At 34.5% G+C, this 21371-nt stretch overlaps 1 protein-coding gene across 1 annotated transcript in view; it reads right to left on the bottom strand.

Annotated features, from left to right (window-relative positions):
• The window catches only part of LOC149578112 (alpha-L-fucosidase 1-like), a 49535-nt gene extending 28608 nt beyond the window's left edge, over window positions 1-20927 (bottom strand). Inside the window, exon 1 of the mRNA XM_089827574.1 lies at window positions 20235-20927. Coding sequence (XP_089683700.1) covers window positions 20235-20755 — 521 coding nt within the window. The 5' untranslated portion in view covers window positions 20756-20927. The remainder of the gene's footprint in view (window positions 1-20234) is intronic.
• Window positions 20928-21371: the final 444 nt, after the last annotated feature.

Here is a 21371-nt window from a genome sequence, read left to right as displayed (position 1 = left end):
CTGATTGGCGTTGGGTTTGATGTGGCATTTATTAGCATAATGATCTCCACAAGTGAAGCATCCTGAAGGTGGCCCCTCCCTTTCATTACTCTTATTATTCCTACTTGTACGAAAATTACTTTTAACATCCTTGACTCCGTTTCCTTTTAATTCTGGCTTGCTATACTTGCAATCCTTAAACTGTCTTTTCTGAGATCCAGCACCACCCGTATTCCAATTGGTTTTCCTTTTATTATCCCAGATGGAGTCATCCTTCTTGATTTTGTATTCTTGCCAAACAACCTTCTCTAGAGTTTCCTCCATAGTTTGAGAAGTGAGAACATCAATTGCTCCTATTTTGTTATTCAGACCCATAATGAATTTTCTCACCTTTAAATTTTTATCTTGTTGATATGGTGGTACATACTTCAATAGTCGAGTGAATTTCTTCTAGTACTTATGTACAGTCAGGTCTCCTTGCTTCAGGTTTTGGAAATCCAGAAGTTTCTGGTCATAGAAGGTTTGGGGTAGCTAGCGATTTCTAAAAATGGTTACAAACTTCTCCCAAGTAATCTCAGTGGTTTTAATGTTTTGCTCAACTTTGGTGTTTCCCCACCAAGTTGCAGCTTCTCCAGTAAAGTGGTATATTCCCCAAACCACTTTTGAGGTCTCTAAAAAGTTCCTAATTTCAAAATATTGTTCTATTTCAGTTAGCCAAGTCTCTACATCCTCTCCCGACTTAGAACCAACAAATTTAGGTGGTTTGATTTTCTTAATATCTACTGACAGATCAGCCACTATTTCTTGTTTCTTTTGTTTTTCAGTTTGAATGGGTGAAGAGGTTCTCTTGTTATATCCGGAGAATACTCTCTGTTCTAAGAGGAGGTGATGATTGTGTTTCCTCATGGTTATGCCCCATCTGGGCTGCCATCTCATTCATTCTCCTTTCCATGTTATCCAACTTCAATTGCGTTTCTTGCAAAATCTGAAGTAACAAGTCATTGGATGATTAAGTGTTTTCATGGCTATGCCATGATCTGCAACGTTCTCGTCACTGTTCATTTTATTTTGTTTACTAGTTTCACCTGTGAATTTACAAAATTTGTGTCAATTTATTGAATTTATACATATTTAAGTATTTCCACAATAGAAAGAGTTTGTGAATGCAGGAACACATAAATTAAATCAATTTATTTAATTAACTTAATACTTTGCTGCTGCATTCATGGCAGCCTTATTTACAAAAATTTCCTCTATTGAGGATGTTTACATCATAAAATCTAATCTTGTTTCTCAGCATTTAGTTATGACTTAAATCGGTACATATCCTGTACCATCCAGGATCTATGGAAATGCAAAAGAGAGTTGCCCTGTCGAGCGTTCCAGTTTTGAATTAATTTGTTCCTATATGCTGCTTTACTAGCAGGAGTCCACTTGACTCTTTCTTTCTTCATTCGTTGCAATGTCTAGTTCAGAGTTTCGTTCTCTTGGAGCATGGAGTAGCAAGTATAATCGAATTTAGGCATGTTTTTAATTAAATAAGGGAAGATGGGATGTTGAGCCTTCTTGCAGGGTGTTTTACGTACTTGCATCCTGTACAACCATTCTAAGAATTCTTCAAGTTTACATAGAAGGTAGTGTGCCCTAGGTTCAATGTTTAACCCAGCACTCTGATACCATATGTAACAAATGGTTTTTCATAATGAAAACAAAGACAGTTTAAACAAGAATTTTCTACATTCATAAATATACAACTAATTTCTTTTCACATGACATTAACTGCTTTTAACAGTTAACTGAAATAACTTTATCAATGTTATTCTGATAATAACTATTTTAATGATTAACTGAAAATAACTATATTCCTAATCAACTGAAATAACTAGATTAACAATCAACTGAAAATAACTGCATTTATGATCAACTGAAATAACTAGGTTAACAATCAACTAAAAATAATTGTATTCATGTTCAACTAAAATAACTAGATTAACGATTACTGAATCATAATTCTATTCATGATCAACTGAAATAACTAGATTAATGATCAATGAAACATAATTGCATTCATGATCAACTGAATTATCTAGATTAACCATCCTTTCTCCATACAAGTAAAGTAAATACTTATCAAGAAAGAAGGAATGGAACATACAAGTATTATCGAAAGATATTTAGCGAGTTGTGCGAGCCTCAGCTTTGGTGAGAGGAGAAGCATTGACATAGGCTTAACCTCCCAACCTCAAACCATACTTATCCCCTCACATTCTATTAAATTAGAATGGCCCTCCCTACCTCGGAATCGGGCTTGGGATGTTCTTTAGTCTAGCCACCTGAGCATCCTGATGTTTTGAATATTCGCTCAGTTATGAAACGGACATGCTTACATAACTGGACCTATTCACATCAAGTGATCATTAAATGGCAAAGATGCCTATAAACTACCTTGGCCAAGGATTTCTGATAGGCTAAACGACTCAATCACCACCGCTCAACTTGACAATAGGTTTCATTACAGAGATGAGCATGAGCTATTAAGTAGATTGATTTATTTTATTCTATAATATCAAATCGAATTCTTTATTCTCTTTATCCTTGCAGGATTTCATCTCACCTTTTCCATGGCTATACAGCCGGTGAGTCCTAGGTGATCCGGATTCTTAGAGCAATTGGCTCTATCAATTAATGGCAAATGATTGCTTCCAGCATTTCACATTTCTGTGATTTAAAACTTACAGAAACACTCTATATTTTAGCTTCCATTGGTTTAATACTTTATAATTCCAAGATTTGGTATTTTACTACGAGCCATAACAAGGTTTTCCTATGATTATTCAAGATTGAATATAGCTTGCAATTCTATTGTTATGGAAATTGGAAAGCTTAATTGATTATGAAGGAAATAAATTTAGCAACATGGAAAGACTGATCATTCACATGACCCAGTATATTATTATCTGGAGTTTCCTGAACTTTGTTGAACACTAGATATTCATCCTTCTTCAATCGAACTCTCAAATTATAATGGCAGCTTCGACTTCAAAGAAAATACATACAGCAGCATGCACAAAATGTCAATACTTAATCTGCAAAGGTTCCGAGTTTGTCAAAGGTTCAATGGTAATGGAAACCCGAGCTAAGAGTATGCAACTTATATGAGGAATGAGGAAGAGTCGGGTTATAACAGAGGTTATTATGGAAAAGTACCTAACGCAGCAAGGCAGTCAGGTTATAGCAAAGATTATTGTTGAAAGAGTACCTCTTGCAGCAAGACATTCGGGTTGATATATAGGACCTTTGTCTTCTAAACACGGCTTCAGTTAAAATGAAAGAGTCGTGCCTTCTTGGCTTCCGCCAAATATAAAGTATATGCCAATTCGAATTTTCAAGAGTTTAAATCGGTTGAAAGAAAAGAGAGGGAGAGAAAAATAAAAGGTTGGAAGAAAATTGAAAAGATTATAATTTCAACTATTATTATAATATATATTTACTTACATTCGTGTAAGTATATCAATGGGGTGACATCATTTTATTAAGTTATTATAATATAATGGTGCCATTACATTTTTTTATTTATATGTAAGTATATAAATATATATTATAATAATATGATGAAAGATCAATTAAAATCTCGAGGTATGTTTTATATTTTAATTAGATTATTTTATGTTTTCCTAGATTATTTTCTTAATAGCTCATGCGGGTCCCATAAATGTATCCTGTGTTCAAGTTGTTGCATCATTTCCAAGGAAGTTTAAGGTCATACCTGCCAATCCTGATGACTGAACTAAGCAAGCATCCCATTCCAATGATCTCATTTAGCAATGCTTCCTCCCTCTTCATCTTCTCTTGCAATCACCCATGAAAACACTTTCGCCATAATAACAACTATATAATAATTTCGTATAAACATTTTTAAAGACTTTAAATTATTAGTCATAATTTTAAATCAAGCAACTGCTAATCATCTAATAACAATTAATGGTTAACAACCATCTTCATTAAAAATTAATACAACATATATAAATAACTACCTAATTCATATGATCATGAAAGAATAATCCGTTAAATCCAACAGTTATGAACAAGTTTAAAATTAGGTCAAAATTTTGGAATGTAACAGTAGAGAGGGTCTTTCTCGTAAGAGATTGTGTGGGGATATGTTAAGGTCCGCAGTTGGGAGGTCAAGCCTATGTCAATTCTTCTCCTCTTCATCTGATGCCAAGGCTTGCACAACACATCAACAGTTATTACATTAAATGTATGAATTCCTAATCTATTACTTGTACATACTTATGTTACTTTGAAGTGCATAACTGTGAATATAGTTAAATTATTAGTTTCTTCTAATATGTTATTGTAGAAGTTGGTTATGAAAGTTATATTAGTGTCTTTCATATGAAATGGATAAAGTCGTTGCTTAAATTCTGATTATCTCTACAAAATAAATTCAGTAGATAGTTTTCCTTTCTATTTGACGTAATGGATTTCATCTACTTTATGTCATTCCATTATGATATTCGTTTATAATCTTAGAATATGTTCTCTATTATCAGCTTAGTAAAAATGGTATGTTACACCTCATTTGTAACTCAATAGCTTTGTTGTCAATCAAGATTGCGCCTATAGCAAGATGTAAAATCTAGCTATCCTGTTAAAACAATGGAAACTCTCTCGGGTGGTGGGTTGTCCTAAAATAAGAGAAGAATCTCCGGAAGCTAGGCCGGTTCCTAAATTGTGATCACCTAATCCTAGATTGTACTCGAGATAAGGGTAAGAAATGAGCGAATGAATAATGAAAACTAATCTAAATGAGGTGATACACCAATGGTTTTGAATGTGACTTTGACCACTTCAGCACGAACTACGAAAGACAATTGATTCACAATACTCAGACAAACACGTAATCACAAAAGTGTTTCTATGTAAGGACTGGAATCTCCTGCTTTGAAAGGGACACCTAAGTTTCACCAATTTTCTGCAAGAAAAAAATAATCACAAACAAAGACCTGCAATCACATGTATCACGATTCAAATCTGCAACTAGGAACGTAACTAAAATGAAGGCGAACACAACATTAAAGTAAGAAATTCACAAAATTGCACAAGAATCTATGAAAAGGAACCGCTGAATCTCTATAATCAATGCTGGAAAAATAATCTCTGCTACAAATGCTCTTACAATCAACTAAAAATCTGCAATGTGCAAAATTTGAATCTGAAAGAAGGTCCTCCATAATGAGGTGAAAGTACAATATACAGAAAAAAGCCCTAATTCGTATTCCAAAATCATGCCTAAAAAAAATTTCCCAAAAATGATGAAAACTATGAAGAAGCCTCTAAAAACTGCTCTCAACCACCTGCCCAACTGATGGATAACTCGGAAACTACATCTATCTCCTTAAAATCATGCACAAAAGCTCAAACTCGGATGCACTAAGTAACCCACAAAAATAGCATGTAAAAAATGCTCATAATTATTCAATACATGCATAAAATAAGCCATCAATCTGAACTGCATGCATAACTGATCATAACTTCTCCATGGACTGCTAAAAATATCATCAAATAACCCACAAATATGCATGTAAAACTGGAACTGTACTTGACCTCAAAAATATCCCCTGTTAACTGAACGTCCTCTTTGCTCTACTAAAAGCTCTTTGCTTTTAGGCATTAAACTCATATAATTCCCTTTAAATAATAAAATCAATGATTTTATAATTATAACCACTTGATTTTATTAATTTTACAATCAAATCTTTTTATTATATTTAATATTAATGTGTTTATCTTTTATTTATCAATTTTTTATTTATAAACACATTAATATTAAGTACAATAAAGGGAATTAATTCTTTTATCTTTATTAATATTAATATGTTTATATTTTGTCAATTTAAAACATATCACTACTAATAAAGATAGAAGAATATAATAAATTATAAAACTTTATTAGTTTTATATATATAAAATGATAATTGATACAATATCATCCATTTCATACACATAAAACTAATAAAAATAGTCTCATAAAACGCATGACCATAGTTTATGGCATGGACCCGAAATGCAACTTCAATATAGCAAAGGGCATAATGTGAAATACGTTCAAGCCAAGGTAAAAGGCATTTGTTTCTTTTTGTGTCTTGTTTGCTCAAATACGTAATAAGGAAGAGATAAGAGTTTTTTCAAACCCTAGCCACCATAGATGAAGGTCTATAATTTTTTTCCATTTGCTGGTGCGATTTTATTTGCTGCATGGCCACGGATTCTACTCATTGTATTGCTGTTGGGCATGATTTTTTCTTATATTCCTCAATTGGTAGCTCGGATCTGAGTTCTTGGACACCATATTTTAACCACGGGTTCTTGGGCATTTTAATCATGGCACCAGTATTCCTTTGGCAGCGGATTCATGTTATTACTAGGCATTTTGGATGCCATGTATGATGCAGATTTTCCCTTTGTTGATGGACAGCTTTTACTTTCAGTCTGGGCACAATTTTGAGTGTGGGTTTTATGCTATATTTGCTATGGTCAATTTTCCTGTTGGAGTTTTAAGCTGGATGTTTTTTTTTTGTATACTCTCTTTGGATCCTTGGCATAAATGAATGCCTTGCTGTGCTCGAAACTTCTTTAAATGGGTTTCAAAGCTTTACTTTCTTCATACTGAACGGCTTCATTCTGAGATTTCTTGGCTGGAAACTGCCATTTTATGCTAGACGGCTGCCATGAATGCTTTTCTCATTCGAATGCCATGAATCTCTTCCATGAGGGTTTGGATCTTTATGGGTTTACTATGTTGGATAGATCCTTGTGTTGGCTAGCTGTAAGTTACTCCTTATCCTTCATAATTTCAGTATTCATGATATTGTATGAGGTATTGCTCGTTGTAAAAAAGGAAAAAACTGATTCCTCATTGTGGGTGTTTGCTTGCTGAATTTTTAGCCATGAAATCTGATGATTAATGCTTATTTCGTTAGCTGTAGCTACCATATTCTGCTGAAATTTGAACATTTTCTTTTTAAGTTTGGTCCCGAATTTCATGGTGTAGTTTATAAAAAATTCATGATATCTTGTCACCCTCAATATATGTAGAAAACTCTGCATTTGTCTTAGAGGAATTAATGTCTTTGGAAAGCTTATGATCCATAAAATCTCCAGTTTCAGCAAGCTGTGCATTCTAAGAATGTAACTTCACCTCAGCAAATGAAATTGTACTAAGTCTATATTCTGCTAGCAAAATCAATGTACTATCAACACTTTGATTGTCATTACTTTCTACCATTTGCTCTATCTACCTTTCACTTGCCATGCTTTCCTTTAAGTGTCAGGGTCATTATCTACGACAATAGACATTGTATCCAGACAAAGTAATTGTTAATTATTTTCATTTATGCTATCAGCTGGGCTTGGGAATTCAGCGTTGATTTTATTTGTCTAATGCATATAAAGCCATATTTCCCCCCCGTGGTATCATAAGCTTCTTTTGCTGTAGCTGAAATTTCTTTAAATGGGTTTGAATTTCTTTGATTAGTTATAGCTGGATGTTCTTTGCTCACTGTCATTATGCACTTTATTTACTAATTCCAGTTGCTGATGCTGTAGCAATAAATGTCAGAAACAAGCAAGAGACACCCCAACCACTCTTTTATCTATTCATCCTGTCATAAAATATTTGAAAGGGCTACGACTTTTCTTGAAGTTTTCAAATTGTTGTCTGGATATGCATAACCTTTTATCTTTCACAATGAGAAGTAGTTCTTTTACACCCAAATTCTGTTTTTCTACTACTGTTATTCCTCTACCAGTATGCTCAACAGTATGTATTAATGATTTTGCTGATGTTGATACTCCTGTTTATCTGCATTTATATTTTCCTGTAGCAGATTTTCCTCTTTTTCTATTGATTTGGCACTGATAATTAGTTCTGACTGACCTTGTGACTGATTGCATCTGTACTTTCTTGATATATGTTGAAATGTACTTACAGAAATACTTCAAATTCCTTTAGCCTAAGACTTCCAACTTTACATGTCCTCCATGATTCGACCGGAAGGTCCCATACCTAAAACTTATGTATGCCCCCTCGACAGTCTCCTCTCGTCCTTTGCCTTTGCCGCTACATGATTCAACCAAAAGGTTCCACGCTTGTAGCGTATGCATATCCCTTCAGTGATCTCCTCAAATCTTTGGTCTTCACCCCTCCTTGATTTGACCAGAAAGTTTCATGCTTGTAACTTATGCACGTCCTTTCAATGATCTCTTCAATGTCTTCAATCAGCTACAGTCTCCCCAATATCTTCTGTCTTTTCCCGAACAAACTCAGCCAAAAGGCTTCATGCATGTAACTTACGCATGATCCTTCTATAGCCTCAAGTCTTCATACCTGTATCTGCACATGGAACAAACTCATTAGTAAAAACATGTTTCATCTTCTTCGGATTTTTCTTGCCTTCTTGCCTTTTAGCATAGTTATCTGAATAACCATGTTGTAAAAACAACAGAGTATAGATGATAGGAAAGTTTTCCATTGCTCAGTTTATATGAACTGACTCATTTCTTCATTCATTTTTTGCAAGTTTACTCCCAGATGGAGATGCAAGATCAGCCCTTCAGCAACAAACCTTCCATTCAGGCAATGGATGCCTTTCTTTTTATCTCCCTTTCAGTACTTTTCTGTTTGTGCAATGTGTTTAATTCAGATATTTATGTTAGGAGCTAAGAGCACTAGTAATATCTGAATGCATTGTATTCAAGTACTGTGTAAACATGAACATTTTGTAAAATATTTTTTGAATACTTGAATAAAAAAAATATTATTTTAGCACTTGTATCCTGAAAAAAGTGATCAATTCTCTTGTTTATGATTCCTGTACTTTGCTTACTGCATTATTTTCATTTTGTACTGTATATTCTCAGCAGCTAAACACATTTAGTCAGCAGATAAAACATATTTAGTTTAGCGTAAAACATAAGAATTTAAGAGGCATGTTAAATTGGTAACAAGCTTAGGAGATTGAAGGTGGTAGATGGCTACAAGTAGAGTAGGCTAGCTAAGAGAGAAACTTGATCAAATTGTTGCTAGGATGCTTTTGAAGTAATGGATAATTCATTGTTGGTTATCATGGTGAATTCCTTAGTATTTCTTTGAAGTGTTGCACGATTTCCTCAATCTTTCACTTGGATTAGATTTCATTTCATGTTGAAGTAGTCTAGTTGGATGGAAGTTATTGTGGATGTTTGTTTGAATGCCTTGACAAATTTGGGCCACTAGTCTCTTTATGATGGTAAAAGTGCCTTGTGTGGTAAGCCAATGATTAAAAGCACTTCAATTGATATCATATCTTTAGCTTGTATCCATTTAATGGGATTACAAAGGAGATATTGAATTGAAATCCATTTGAGTGTTCTTTAAAAGCTTGAACTAGGTGTGGTGTACTCGTTGACCAAGACACATCTAGTAGAGTCCAAGTCCATCCATGATTTCTTGCGTTCATAATTAGGAGTAGTAGTCAAAGTTAGTAGGTTAAGTTTAAGTTGAAGTGGAAGTTGGAAGTCAAAGTTATATTTTTGTTGCACATTGTGAAGCCAAATCTTTAGGAGTGCAAGAGTAGATATCCACTGAATGAATAGTTAAGTTCCCTAAGTGATTACCAACAAATCACATTATTTCACTATGCGAGTATCCACAAATTGAAGGAACCTTGAAGTCATTTCATGATCTTCCATTGCAAGCAGAGTAATCTTTAAGAAAGCCGCCTCCAAAAAAAGATATAAAATATTGGCGAACCTTTCATTATTTTGATAAAACAAAATTATTTCTATTCGCGAATCTCTCAATTTTTTATTCTAAATATGATTAATATTGGTGATTATTTTCGAATCATAATTTTTCTATATAAAATATTGATGAATCTCAATAATAATAGGAAGTTCATTAATCACCGTGGACTATTACAAATCAAAATTGAACATTTTTTTACCTAGTGGAATATTATGAGGATCATTACATGTACTTTAAATCAATAGTGAAAACTAAAGATTGGTGATATATCCTTAAAATAACTAATAATTATGATAATTATTGGTCAGTTCAATTTAATTTCTCCAATAATATATAATATTTAGGTGACTCAAATCTAATCATGTATCGAATATTATGGCCAATATTTGAGTTTAAATTTTTCAATAAAATAAATTATTTAGCGATTTTAAATATTCTAGAAATAAACTTTATAAAACTATGGCAATTTGTATCAAATCTTAAATTATTTGCCAAATTACTAGCCAAAAAATTTCTAAAATTAGTCAATTTGTGAATATTAGCCACTAAAAAATACCTTGATTGCAAGCTTAGCATGAAAGAGGACCTTATATCAAGAGACAATTGAGCGTTTGATGTTTCACTCCGAAACATCGAGTATTTGGTTATGCATGTTGTAGTGGAACAAAACTGACATCAACACTTCCAAATGGAGTCCCATGGAGTGCAACATGGAGTCCCATTAAGCATGTTAAAATGGAAACACACTAAGGTGGGTGCTAAACAATCATGAAATTGTACACACCTATAGGGTTCTTACAATTTACAATGGTTCAGTAGCAAACCTCAGCATTGTTGAAAGATGTCTTGCCAAATCACCAAATAAAAAACGTTGTCAAGAAACTACCTAAATGAAGAACAAAAGAAAGCTCACTAACCAAATTGACTGAATTTTCTCCTTGTTCTCCAATTTGCAAGTGACTATCTACTAGGAGTTTGAAAAAGGATGTTGTGCATAAATGAGAAGAAAAAAGATTGCATGAAAGAACTTCTTGGAATGGTTTCTTCTCTAAGGACGCAATGCTTGAGTATGAACAGAAAGAACTCTTTCAAAAAGCATCTCATTTTGCACTTCAAAACCAGCTTTCATGGAATCAAAAACTCAGAGAAATTCTTGATTATTTTTATGTCAATTCCTTAGAAACAAATCACCAACTCAAGCTTTCCATTAACAAGGGGATGCAAGATTACGGAGCACAATTGATTTTGAGGTCGAAAAGAAGCACAAATGCCACAAAATGGTAACCTAGGACTCATGTTGGCTAATAAATGATTGAATTGGAGAAATAACAAAAGAGCATGCCTAGAAATAGGGGCTTGCATTGAGTTTTAGTGAAATTGAAATAACATAGAATCCATATTTGAACTTGGGTGTTCATTAAGTGCAACATGAAGTCCCATTAAGCATGTTAAAATGGAAACATGCTAAGGTGGGTGCTAAACAATCATGAAATTGTACACACCTATAGGGTTCTTACAATTTACAACAATACAGTAGCAAACCTCAGCACTGTTGAAAGATGCCTTGACAAATCACCAAAAAAATTGACAAAAAACTACCTAATTGAAGAACAAAAGAAAATTAAAGCCTAACCAAATTGACTCAATTTTCTCCTTGTTCTTCAATTTGCAGGTGACTATCTACTACGAGTTCAAAAAAGGATGTTATGCATGAATAAGAAGAACAAAGACTGCATGAAAGAACTTCTTGGAATGCTTTCTTCTCTAAGGACCCAATGCTTGAGTATGAACAGAAATAACTCCTTCAAAAACCATCCCATTTTGCACTTCAAAACCAGCTTTCATGGAATTATAAACACTGAAAAATTCTTGATTAGTTTTATGGTAGTTCCTTGGAAACAAACACCAACTCAAGCTTTTCATTAAAAAGGTCATACACCTAAATTGTTCCATCTAATTTCTCTCTACTAATGTTCTTGTCTCTAGAAAACCCAACAATAATATGTGTTGTGACACCATAAGATTGGAGGAGGTCAAAACAATTATAGAAAATCGGCAATGTCTAAGAAGGATAGAGAAGTAAGAGAGCTTTATTGAGAATTTTGTCTTTCATTATATGGGTTATTAGCCATATTGAAGGTAAATTACAAAATTTTGTCATTCTCATCCTAACCTTATTGTGTTTCTCTTTATGCAAAGTGAGATCTTCAAGTGAAGGTTGCGATCTTGAAACATTTCAAGGAATACAGAAATTAGATAAGGAAGATGACTAGAACTCTTGAGAACTTCATTAGAAGAGAAAAGTAAATGACAAATGTGTAGGGCAATAGAGGAATCTATAGATGAATTAGGATTGCCATTATTCCCTCATCCTAGTCCTTTCTAATTTTTATTATTATTAAAACTAGTAATTAAGGCATCCATTTCTCTCATAATGTCATTGAACACCTTACTACCTATGCTCCATGGAGTTTTAAGGATGAGGACGGGGACGTGTTTCTAGTGCGGGCACGGATCAAAGCCAAAATTCAGGGGATGGGACAAGGGACCGCAATTTAAAAATATGGATTTTTTATGAAGAGAGAGAGAATTCAAATATGTGTATCATAACATTGATAAACCATTCATCATAGACATTTTAGAAGCTCAATACATGTAACATAACAAATTGAAATTAACAAAATTCAAATGCTAAGTACTTTCATTGCACTATATATGGTGTACATATGGCAAAAATGAGCAAAGGCTCCAACTATCATGCGTAAAATCAAAATGACATAAAGAGAAGTCCAACTAAAATACTATAAGTAAACAGTAAACAAATACATAGAACTTAAGTTCAACTCCATAATCAGATGTCTATAATAATCAAAATCAATAATGTATCTGCAAATAGTATATGCCAAATATATGGTTGTCCTCTACAAATCTAAATCTAAGTCAAAATCAGAGTCAACCTTTGAGCCACTGGTAGCGGTAGGCAGAGGATCCTCATCCAATGGAATCCTAAGCAATCCTAAAGGTGTCTCAACCTCCTCAACCTATATAGCATCCTTGAGATTAATATTCCAATGAAATGTTGGAGTCTAACAATAATGAGTAGTTTGACAATCTTGTAGTCGCAATACATTGTAAACAGCCACCAACTTCTCTGATCACTTGGAGGTAAGGTTGCTCGTCTTGATTAATTGGATGAAGCTATATGTGGACCAATTCCTTGGTGCAACAGAGGAACTTGCAACCTTTGAAAGAAGACAAATGGCAAAAACTCTCATCTCGAGTGTATCTTTACCATGCCACATCCACCATCCAATAGGATCCCTTTGAGCTAGTGTAGTTTTATCCATCTTCGCCTCTGGCCTACTAAAGGTTGCAATACGAAGATTGGCAAAGTCAAGCCACTAATCCTAAAGAGTACCATCATCTTTTTCATTGTCCATTTTTGCAAGGGCCTTGAAGAAGCCCTCCTTCACCTAAGTTGAACAAATAAAAATATATATTAAATTAGCAAAGGTCAAATAATGATTAAAGAGCATTGAATATTGAAGAGATCTATTTTGCAGCTTGCTATTTCACATATAAATTGAAAAGTAGAACTTGAGATTTTAGATTTGAGATGCACCTCCTCATCCCTAGATGGAGTCACTCTCCCAGATCTTGGCGCATACCATTTAGGATTGACAATATAAGCTTCCATGTGAAGCACAATGTTCATAATGTTCTACCGTCGCATCATAATGGGCTTAAAATGCTCCTCATAAAACTCCAAATTAGGGTCCTTGGCATAAGTAACTTGTTTGACCTACCTAAGCATGCTATCAAAGGTCTCATAAATCTCTTCAAGGCTAGGAGAGTCAATATCAACATATCTAATGACGTGCACAATAAAGTCAATGAAGGAGCAAATGTAATTGCAAATGCAAAAAAGTTACAAGTGAGAAACATCATAAACATAATAAAATCAGCATATTTTAAAATTAGAAATAATTTTATCAAATCAGCAATAACAATTATTTACGTTTCTAACCTCATTGTTGTCCACCAATTATCATCCACAATTCTTTGCTTTAAACTTCTTCCATCTGGGGTGCTTGATTCGTGCCATCTATTCCACTCTGCATTGACCACCATGGATTGTTAGGCCTCTTGAAACTCAAGAGTTCTCTCCAACAAATGAAGTAGCTAGGATATCTAGTCTCCACAGGCTTGAGGAATCCATTCTTGGAAATTATCCTAAATAATGCAAAAGATGTGTGCTGATTGCAAATAAACATTTGCACATCTGTAGCCTCAAACACCATAGTTTATCTAATCAAATTTTGCAATGTCCTTCAAGGTGTTAATGCATGTACACAACGTAGGATCAAAAAAATATGCATAAGTACTCTCCACCATCAATCCAATTGACTTACACACTCTCTTGAATCGGTGACTGCTTGCACAACATTTTAAGGTCCAATCTCTTCTATAGCATCCTTCAAAATTTGAGATTGGAAGGATGCTTCCTTTCTTTTCTCTAAACAATTAATAGCTCTAAGAAAATAAGAGCCTATTGTGCTAGTGACAATAAGATTGATGAGTGGCCAATGTTTGATATTGGTCCACCCATCCATCACTCATCCATGTTTGTCTCATATCCTCCATCAAAATGCTTTCTTTTGAATACTCTTTATCAAGGGCAGTGGTAAATAGTTTTGTCTCTCTAGGTGGTACCAATGAGGGACCAAAAACATTTATATCTTTGAATATTTGTTTATAAAATGAGGAATGTGACACATGGAATGGTATACCATGAACAAAAGAAACCTACCAATACATGTTGTAGCCTTATCTTTTTCTTGCACATTAAACAAATCAGCAACATCTATTTCTCTATTGGTCTTCTTTCCTTTTCCTCTACTAGCAGTGGGAGTGATTGTGGTTGTGGGAGTTGTGCTACTCATAGGCATCTCTATTGGACTCACTATTTTCAATCCCTCACCCTTCGTGTGCAATCTAGTGGCCTCAGTTTTTTCCTCTTGTGTAATCATTTTGTGCCTTTTGACTCCTTGCCCACCTATCCATAAAAGATGGCAATACACTCTAGTGTAGCTTTCAAAATAATGTTTGTTACATATATGGCACTCTCATTTCCTACCACCCCTCGAATTTTTTTCTTATTCGTGTCTACTCTTGAGAAAAATTGTAGGAGCGGTTTCATAGGGTTGAATGAGCCTTTGGCATTTTTTTGAGGATTTGGGAAGGGCACTCAAATGGATTTGAGGTTGTTGCATCTTCTCTATGAACATCCACATTAATTGAAGACCCCCCTATGGCTGCCCTAGAACTAGGTCTTTTTCTTTGTGATATTTGAGTTCATTGCATAGCAACATCCAGCTATCACTATTTCCCTCATAGTCACTCTCACTATTGCTCATGTTTTCAAATTTTGCAATGTAATATATGTTAAAGTTTGTAGCTGCGATAGAGATCTTTATCTCTGATTTTATGAGATAGAAAAATGTTTGTTATGATTGTTATAGTCATTTTCAACTGAAAGAGATATTGTGATTATATTTAAATTAATATTATGCAAAAAGATGTGTCATAGGTCATGTGAAGAGGCATGCGTATGGAAATGTGAAGTATTGAATATGTCAAAAAATGAAGGGTCTTATTTTTGGGACTCAAAAGAGACCTTTATGTGAAAGATGAAGAGTCTTATGCAATCTATTTATATGACTGTTTGGCGTATTGTAATTCAATCAAGTGGAAAGCCATGTACTTGAATATTTTTAAGATCAATAAAAGACATTTTTTTGCTGGTGTGGCAGAGTTTTTCCCTTCCAAGGTTTTCCAAGGATAAATGTTTTGAGTGTTTTGTGTATGGTTTATGCCCCTTTATTGCTGTTTATCTTTATTTCTGGGCTAAAACATTAAGAATATAGTGCTGCAAGTTATTAAAAAAAAAGATATTTCAATGTTCCATTCAAAATGCCCTCTCTATGTGATGAAAAAAAAATGAAAAATGGCAACAAAGTTTGAAACAAACAAAAGTAAAATGAAATACACACCTAGAATGAAGAAGATATGAATGCAAAACCTCCTCTTCAACTCTAAAATGCAATCTTTCCTCACCGTTGTTGCTGCTCTATGTTTTCTTCTTCCTCTTTGCAACTTTGATAAAACTACAAATGAGAAGAAGACTTACACTTCTAATGTTTCAATGGTCAAAATAGGGTTTACATTATTTTATTATAGCTTAGAAGCCACATAGGTCCTGCATGGTCAAGCAAAAATATTTAAAAATGTTACTTTTGGCTTTGTCGCCGTCCAAGCGTCGGCTGGAAAGAAGGGAACATCAATTTGTATTGGGGACGGCCGAGAGATGGTTATGCCGTCCCTGGTATATATGCCATTCCCCAGTTTCCACTAGCTCAAAAAACATGTCAGGGACGGTCCTCAATTTGACTTATTTGGGAATGGCATGGGGTGTGACAAAAAAGTGTCTCGTGTCCCTGTTTCATCCCCAATATGAGAACGGATCAAAAAACATAGGGAATGCATCCCCATGCAACATACTTACCACACACCCACACATCATATCGAAGTATTCGAGCAAGGTGGCATTTTAGCCTATTGGTCCCTCACATCATAATAAGTTGCAAACGAATTAGCAACCCTTGCCCTTAGCATCATCCAACATGTCATGCTTCCATGCAAAGCATTTCCCATGATTGTTTTGTGTTGAACTTGCCATTGCTGATTTTAACATTAAAAACAAAATCAATTGGCTTTCAAAAAAAAAGTTAATGTGACAAACATTTAGAAATGAAAATAGAACAAAGCAATATGCTATAGAGTCAAGAAATGAAGAAAATAAAAATAGATATGTACCTTTGTAAAGTCTACTCCAAACTTGTTTGAATCTTCAATAGACTCCAAATACAGATTGCAAAAGTTTTCAAAACATTTGTCTCAATTTGTTTCCAAATCTACAGCTCTATTGACCAAAAAGGGTAAGAGAATGAAAAAAAAAATCAAGCAGATCTCTTTTTTGTTTATGCCACAATAGTCCTATCCAAAAATTTATGAGTTTGTGATTGAAAAAAGTGTGTATTTTTGGGATTTTGAAATCATAGACTAGACTAAACTCGTAAATCGAGGCAATTGATCACATTTTCTTACTCAATTCACAATTTGCATCAAATCTCAACAAGTAACTATGCGTAATGTTGGAATTAAGTGTTGCACACCTGACACTAAATAAAATATTATTGTGTCATAAACTAAATAAATAAATATTTAGTTTGATCCATCCAGAAGATCTATTTAGCCACATTAGATATTTATATGGGGCCACTTGTAAGGTTGTAACATTGGGTTAGTTATCTTATGTATGGAAGACAGAATAATTAATTGATGAAAAGCATCTAATATTGTAAGAAAATTTGTATAAAATATAAAAATAAGGGGTCAATAGTTTCGCATTCCCGTTATTTTGAGGCACATGGTTTTATCTTACCACTTCATTGTATTTGTGTGAGCTCGAGTCTATATAAGCAAGCACATGTTTACTGGTTAAGGTTGGTTGGGTAAGTGAATTGTCATTCTATTGAGTCTTTTTTAAGGAGTGAATAGGTGAAGCATGTCATGGGATGTGCGGATTCACACTTGGAGACAAAGAGGATGCTTTGAAGAGACTTGGGTTTTCAAAAGTGTTCATGGTAACTCTATAAGAGCACGGTAACTGCAGACACCCTAAAACTGGCAATATCAATATCAAGGCATTAAATCAATGTAAATCAAATCAAAGCGATCAAAGCAATTAAATATCAAAGCATTGTGAGCAAAATCAGATTTACTGATTATTAAAGCAAAGTGGATTAAAACAAATCAAAACAATTAAGTAATTATGTAATTGATTTCAATTAGTTACATAGTTCACTTAAAGCATTAAACATTAATTCCAACCCATTCCATAGATGCATTTGCTAAATTAAATCAAATAAAACATTTAATTCATAATCTCAATTTCTCTCAACATTTCACATGGAAAAAATCAAATGGACCAATGAGAATGAAGGAAAGGTACTCACATGGATCATTAAAGCTTTTAATCTCAATCAATCACTAAGGTTTTAAATCCTAATCACTCAGTTGTCACATTATCCCCTCATTTGAAACCATTTAAATGGAAGTGACTCAGCCAAGGTTAACCCATCTCTACCCCCACCCTTGGAATTTGCTATAAATAGGGAGGTCATGTTAGTACAATTCATCCATTATCTAGTGCACCATTACTCTAGTGAAATTGGTCTAGGATTTCAATCAAGCATGTTTAGTTCATTTGAGTAATAGATCATAATGGAGCATGTTTCTTGCATATTTGAGCTAAAATAGGGATAATTGCATCATAATCATTTCAATTCTCATTCTAAAAGTGTCAAATTGAATGCAAATCTGAGAGCATTATTTTAGCTTTCTAGATAGGGATCCGTAGGATCCTTATTGTCTTCATTTCAATTCATTTTGAGTTAATCAGTTGCAAATCATTGTAATTAAATTGATTTTTGGATGAACTAATCATTTGAAGGTATTTCTTCTACACAAAATTGAGTTACAAGATTTTATTACTCAGTAATACATGAAGTATAGATGCTTTTGGAGGTTGGATTTTTCCCTCTTGAGGGATTCCCAGTGTATAACTCACATTATCTTGTGGCTTGACTACATGATCTATGCATAATGGTTGTTTTGTTAGCTTGTGTGTATGTTTCTCTTGAGAGGTTATGTAAGAAATGGATTAAATGTAATAAATATTATGAATGATTTCCCAACAGGTATAACAATACAAGCAATTTGTTCCATGTTGCATCAATGTGTAAAGCTCATTCATGATAGTAAAGTTGTTACAATACCTGGAGATCCATACCAACCTCTCTTGGAGCATGAAAATTTTACCATTCATACATTTGTGTCTAAACCAAAGAAGCCACCATACAAAATAAATGGTGTTCTCAACAATGTATGCAAATTCTTGAAGGGTCAACTAAAAAGAGGTAAAATGGTTATCACTATACAATTGAAATGCAAGACAAAGTAAATAATGTGGTGACGACAAAAGCAAAAATAGAAGCATGTATGGGCGGCAAAGCCCAATTCGAAAACTGTTTCTTCAGCACATACGTTTGTTAGGGGTCTACTTTACATGAGAATTCGAGTTCATCAATAAGAACCTCAAGTCGTTTTTCGTAATTTTTGGTTGGCAATTGGGAAAATGGTGGTACATTGGACAAAAGCAGATAGTAGATACAATCATTACATAAGTTTATTGTCTTGTATTAACTGATGCTCTAATATGTTTCGCATGTTTAACATGTATGGAGGATAAAAGTGTATACCTTGCCTTATCACCCTATTTTTTATACACATTCTTAGTCCAGTCACAAATGCAATGTCCAAATGCCAAATCTGTCCTATTTTGGGCATAATCTGACACAAGCCTTAATCATATTAGCCATGAACCAATCCCTGCCCACAATGAATCTGGACCAGCTGCCTCTGTAATCATTCACATGTCCTCGAGTTAATTGTGGTCCCTAAAATGGATCGTACTTACAGCCTCATCTTCCTAATCAAATTTCTTTCTCACTTTCTCAATCCAACTCTTTCCAAAGTATTGATTATTACCCTCAACTTGTTTGTCAAACACTGTGTAATTTAAGCATAATGGCTCTTGTGTTCAAAGACAAGCCCTAGCAATCATCAATCAGATCTAATTGGCACCACATCATATAGAGACTAAAAGTGTCACAACAGATACTAAACTATCAATTCATCATTTACGCATCCTACATTTCTGCTTGTCACGTGTTTGATTGAGTTTAAGAATGGAGATCAATTACGTATTATGGAATTTACATAATTTCCCTCTGCATAGTAACAGTGTCGTCAAGGTGCTTTTCAACAATATTTATTTTCTGATAAACAAGCCCACAAATGTAAACAACGGGAAAGCAGAGGGCAGAACCCAGCAACGACCATAGCATGGACGTGGCCCGTCCAAAAGCAGACAGTCTTGGCAGGTTTCTGACAGCATATGCAATGCTGATCCAATTGCAGAAGTCGGATTTAATCTTTAATCATTGCCTACCTTAAATAACTCGGAAGAACCAAAACAGAGCTAAATAAAAACTTATAGGTCTCAAATCTCAATTTAAGTCTGACTGCTTGTTTAAATGTTTCTATCAGTTAATCAAACTCTAGCTTGAGATAGAGTGCATTTATTTCTTGACATTCCATTGATTAGAATAAACTCGCACAAGATCCCGTTTACCTGTTAAAAGCATACAAATGCTGAAAATTGGACGGAACCATAATCAAACAAAGATCACTCCTTAGAAGATGAATTCAACTCTTGTTTTAAAAAACTATGCTTCAACAACCCAAAAAAGAAATACCATTTAAACAACCAAAAACTTACTTAGTAAGAAGCTCGCGCATCTGCGCTAAGTAAAACTGGTTATACCCCCTGGTGTCACCATAAGAGACCTCGTGACGATCCCACGGGGACAGATATAGCCCAAGCCCTATCCCTGCCTCCCTGGCGGCCGCTGCCAACTCAGCAACCACATCACCCCTACCCCCTTTCCAGGGGCTGCTCTTGACAGAGTAATTGGTGTAAGCGGAAGGCCAGAGGCAGAAGCCATCGTGGTGCTTAGCTGTCAGGATGACGCGGCGGAAGCCCGCCTCTTTGGCGACCCTCACCCACTGCCTGGCATCCACGTGGAGCGGATTGAAAAGCGAGGGGTCCGCGTGGCCTGTACCCCACTCGCTGTCTGTGAAAGTGTTCATGCCGAAGTGGAAGAACATCGCCATTCCGCTGAGCTGCCATCTTAACTGCTGCGCTGACGGAAGCGGTAGAACGGGCAGAGGGGGCGGAGTAGGCGTTGCCCTTGCTGACCGTGATATTAGGAGAATCAACAATACTAATACAGACTCCATGGATTGTGGAAACTATAGTACATATGATTACTGTATATCTCTCTGAAGTCTCTGAAGTTTCAGAGATCGTATATGATCATTGTGAATCTCTCTGTGTGCTTGCATTATTGGTTTCATTTGAGCTTCTCTTCGGGGGAAAATGGCCGAAGATGCTAGATCTATGGCCTTCTGTAAAACTATGAAAATGTGTAAGCAATGTTAGTTGTGGTGATTGGAGGACGGGTAGTTAGATGAAAATTGTTTATTATCGACGCTAATCATTGGTGCTCGCTTTAGATAAATTATAATAAAATGATGCATCTCCTTACCAACTTCGTTTCTAGAAATGTTGTTTAGTATTGTCACATTAAGAGAAGTCTACAATGGAGGAGGTTATTTTGGGGTTTTATAATGGAGTGGGTGTATTTTGGGATTTCCCATAGTATCATATGTATCAAAAATTTAATATAATTTTTTATTTCTTTTTGAGTTTTATAATGGATTAGGTTTATTTCAAGGTTTACATTTTAATTTATTTTTTAGTTTTATAATGGGCTAGATTTATTTCAAGGTTTACAAGAATGTCATATGAACTAAAAATTTAAAAATATCTTTGCTACCTTTCCAATATTATGGG

This window comes from Cupressus sempervirens, chromosome 1 (assembly GCF_028749045.1).
Source record: "Cupressus sempervirens isolate cs-2001-9-10 chromosome 1, ASM2874904v1, whole genome shotgun sequence".
NCBI lineage: Eukaryota > Viridiplantae > Streptophyta > Pinopsida > Cupressales > Cupressaceae > Cupressus > Cupressus sempervirens.
Note: the sequence above shows the minus strand (reverse complement) of the source record. Positions and strands in the feature narration are given on the sequence as shown.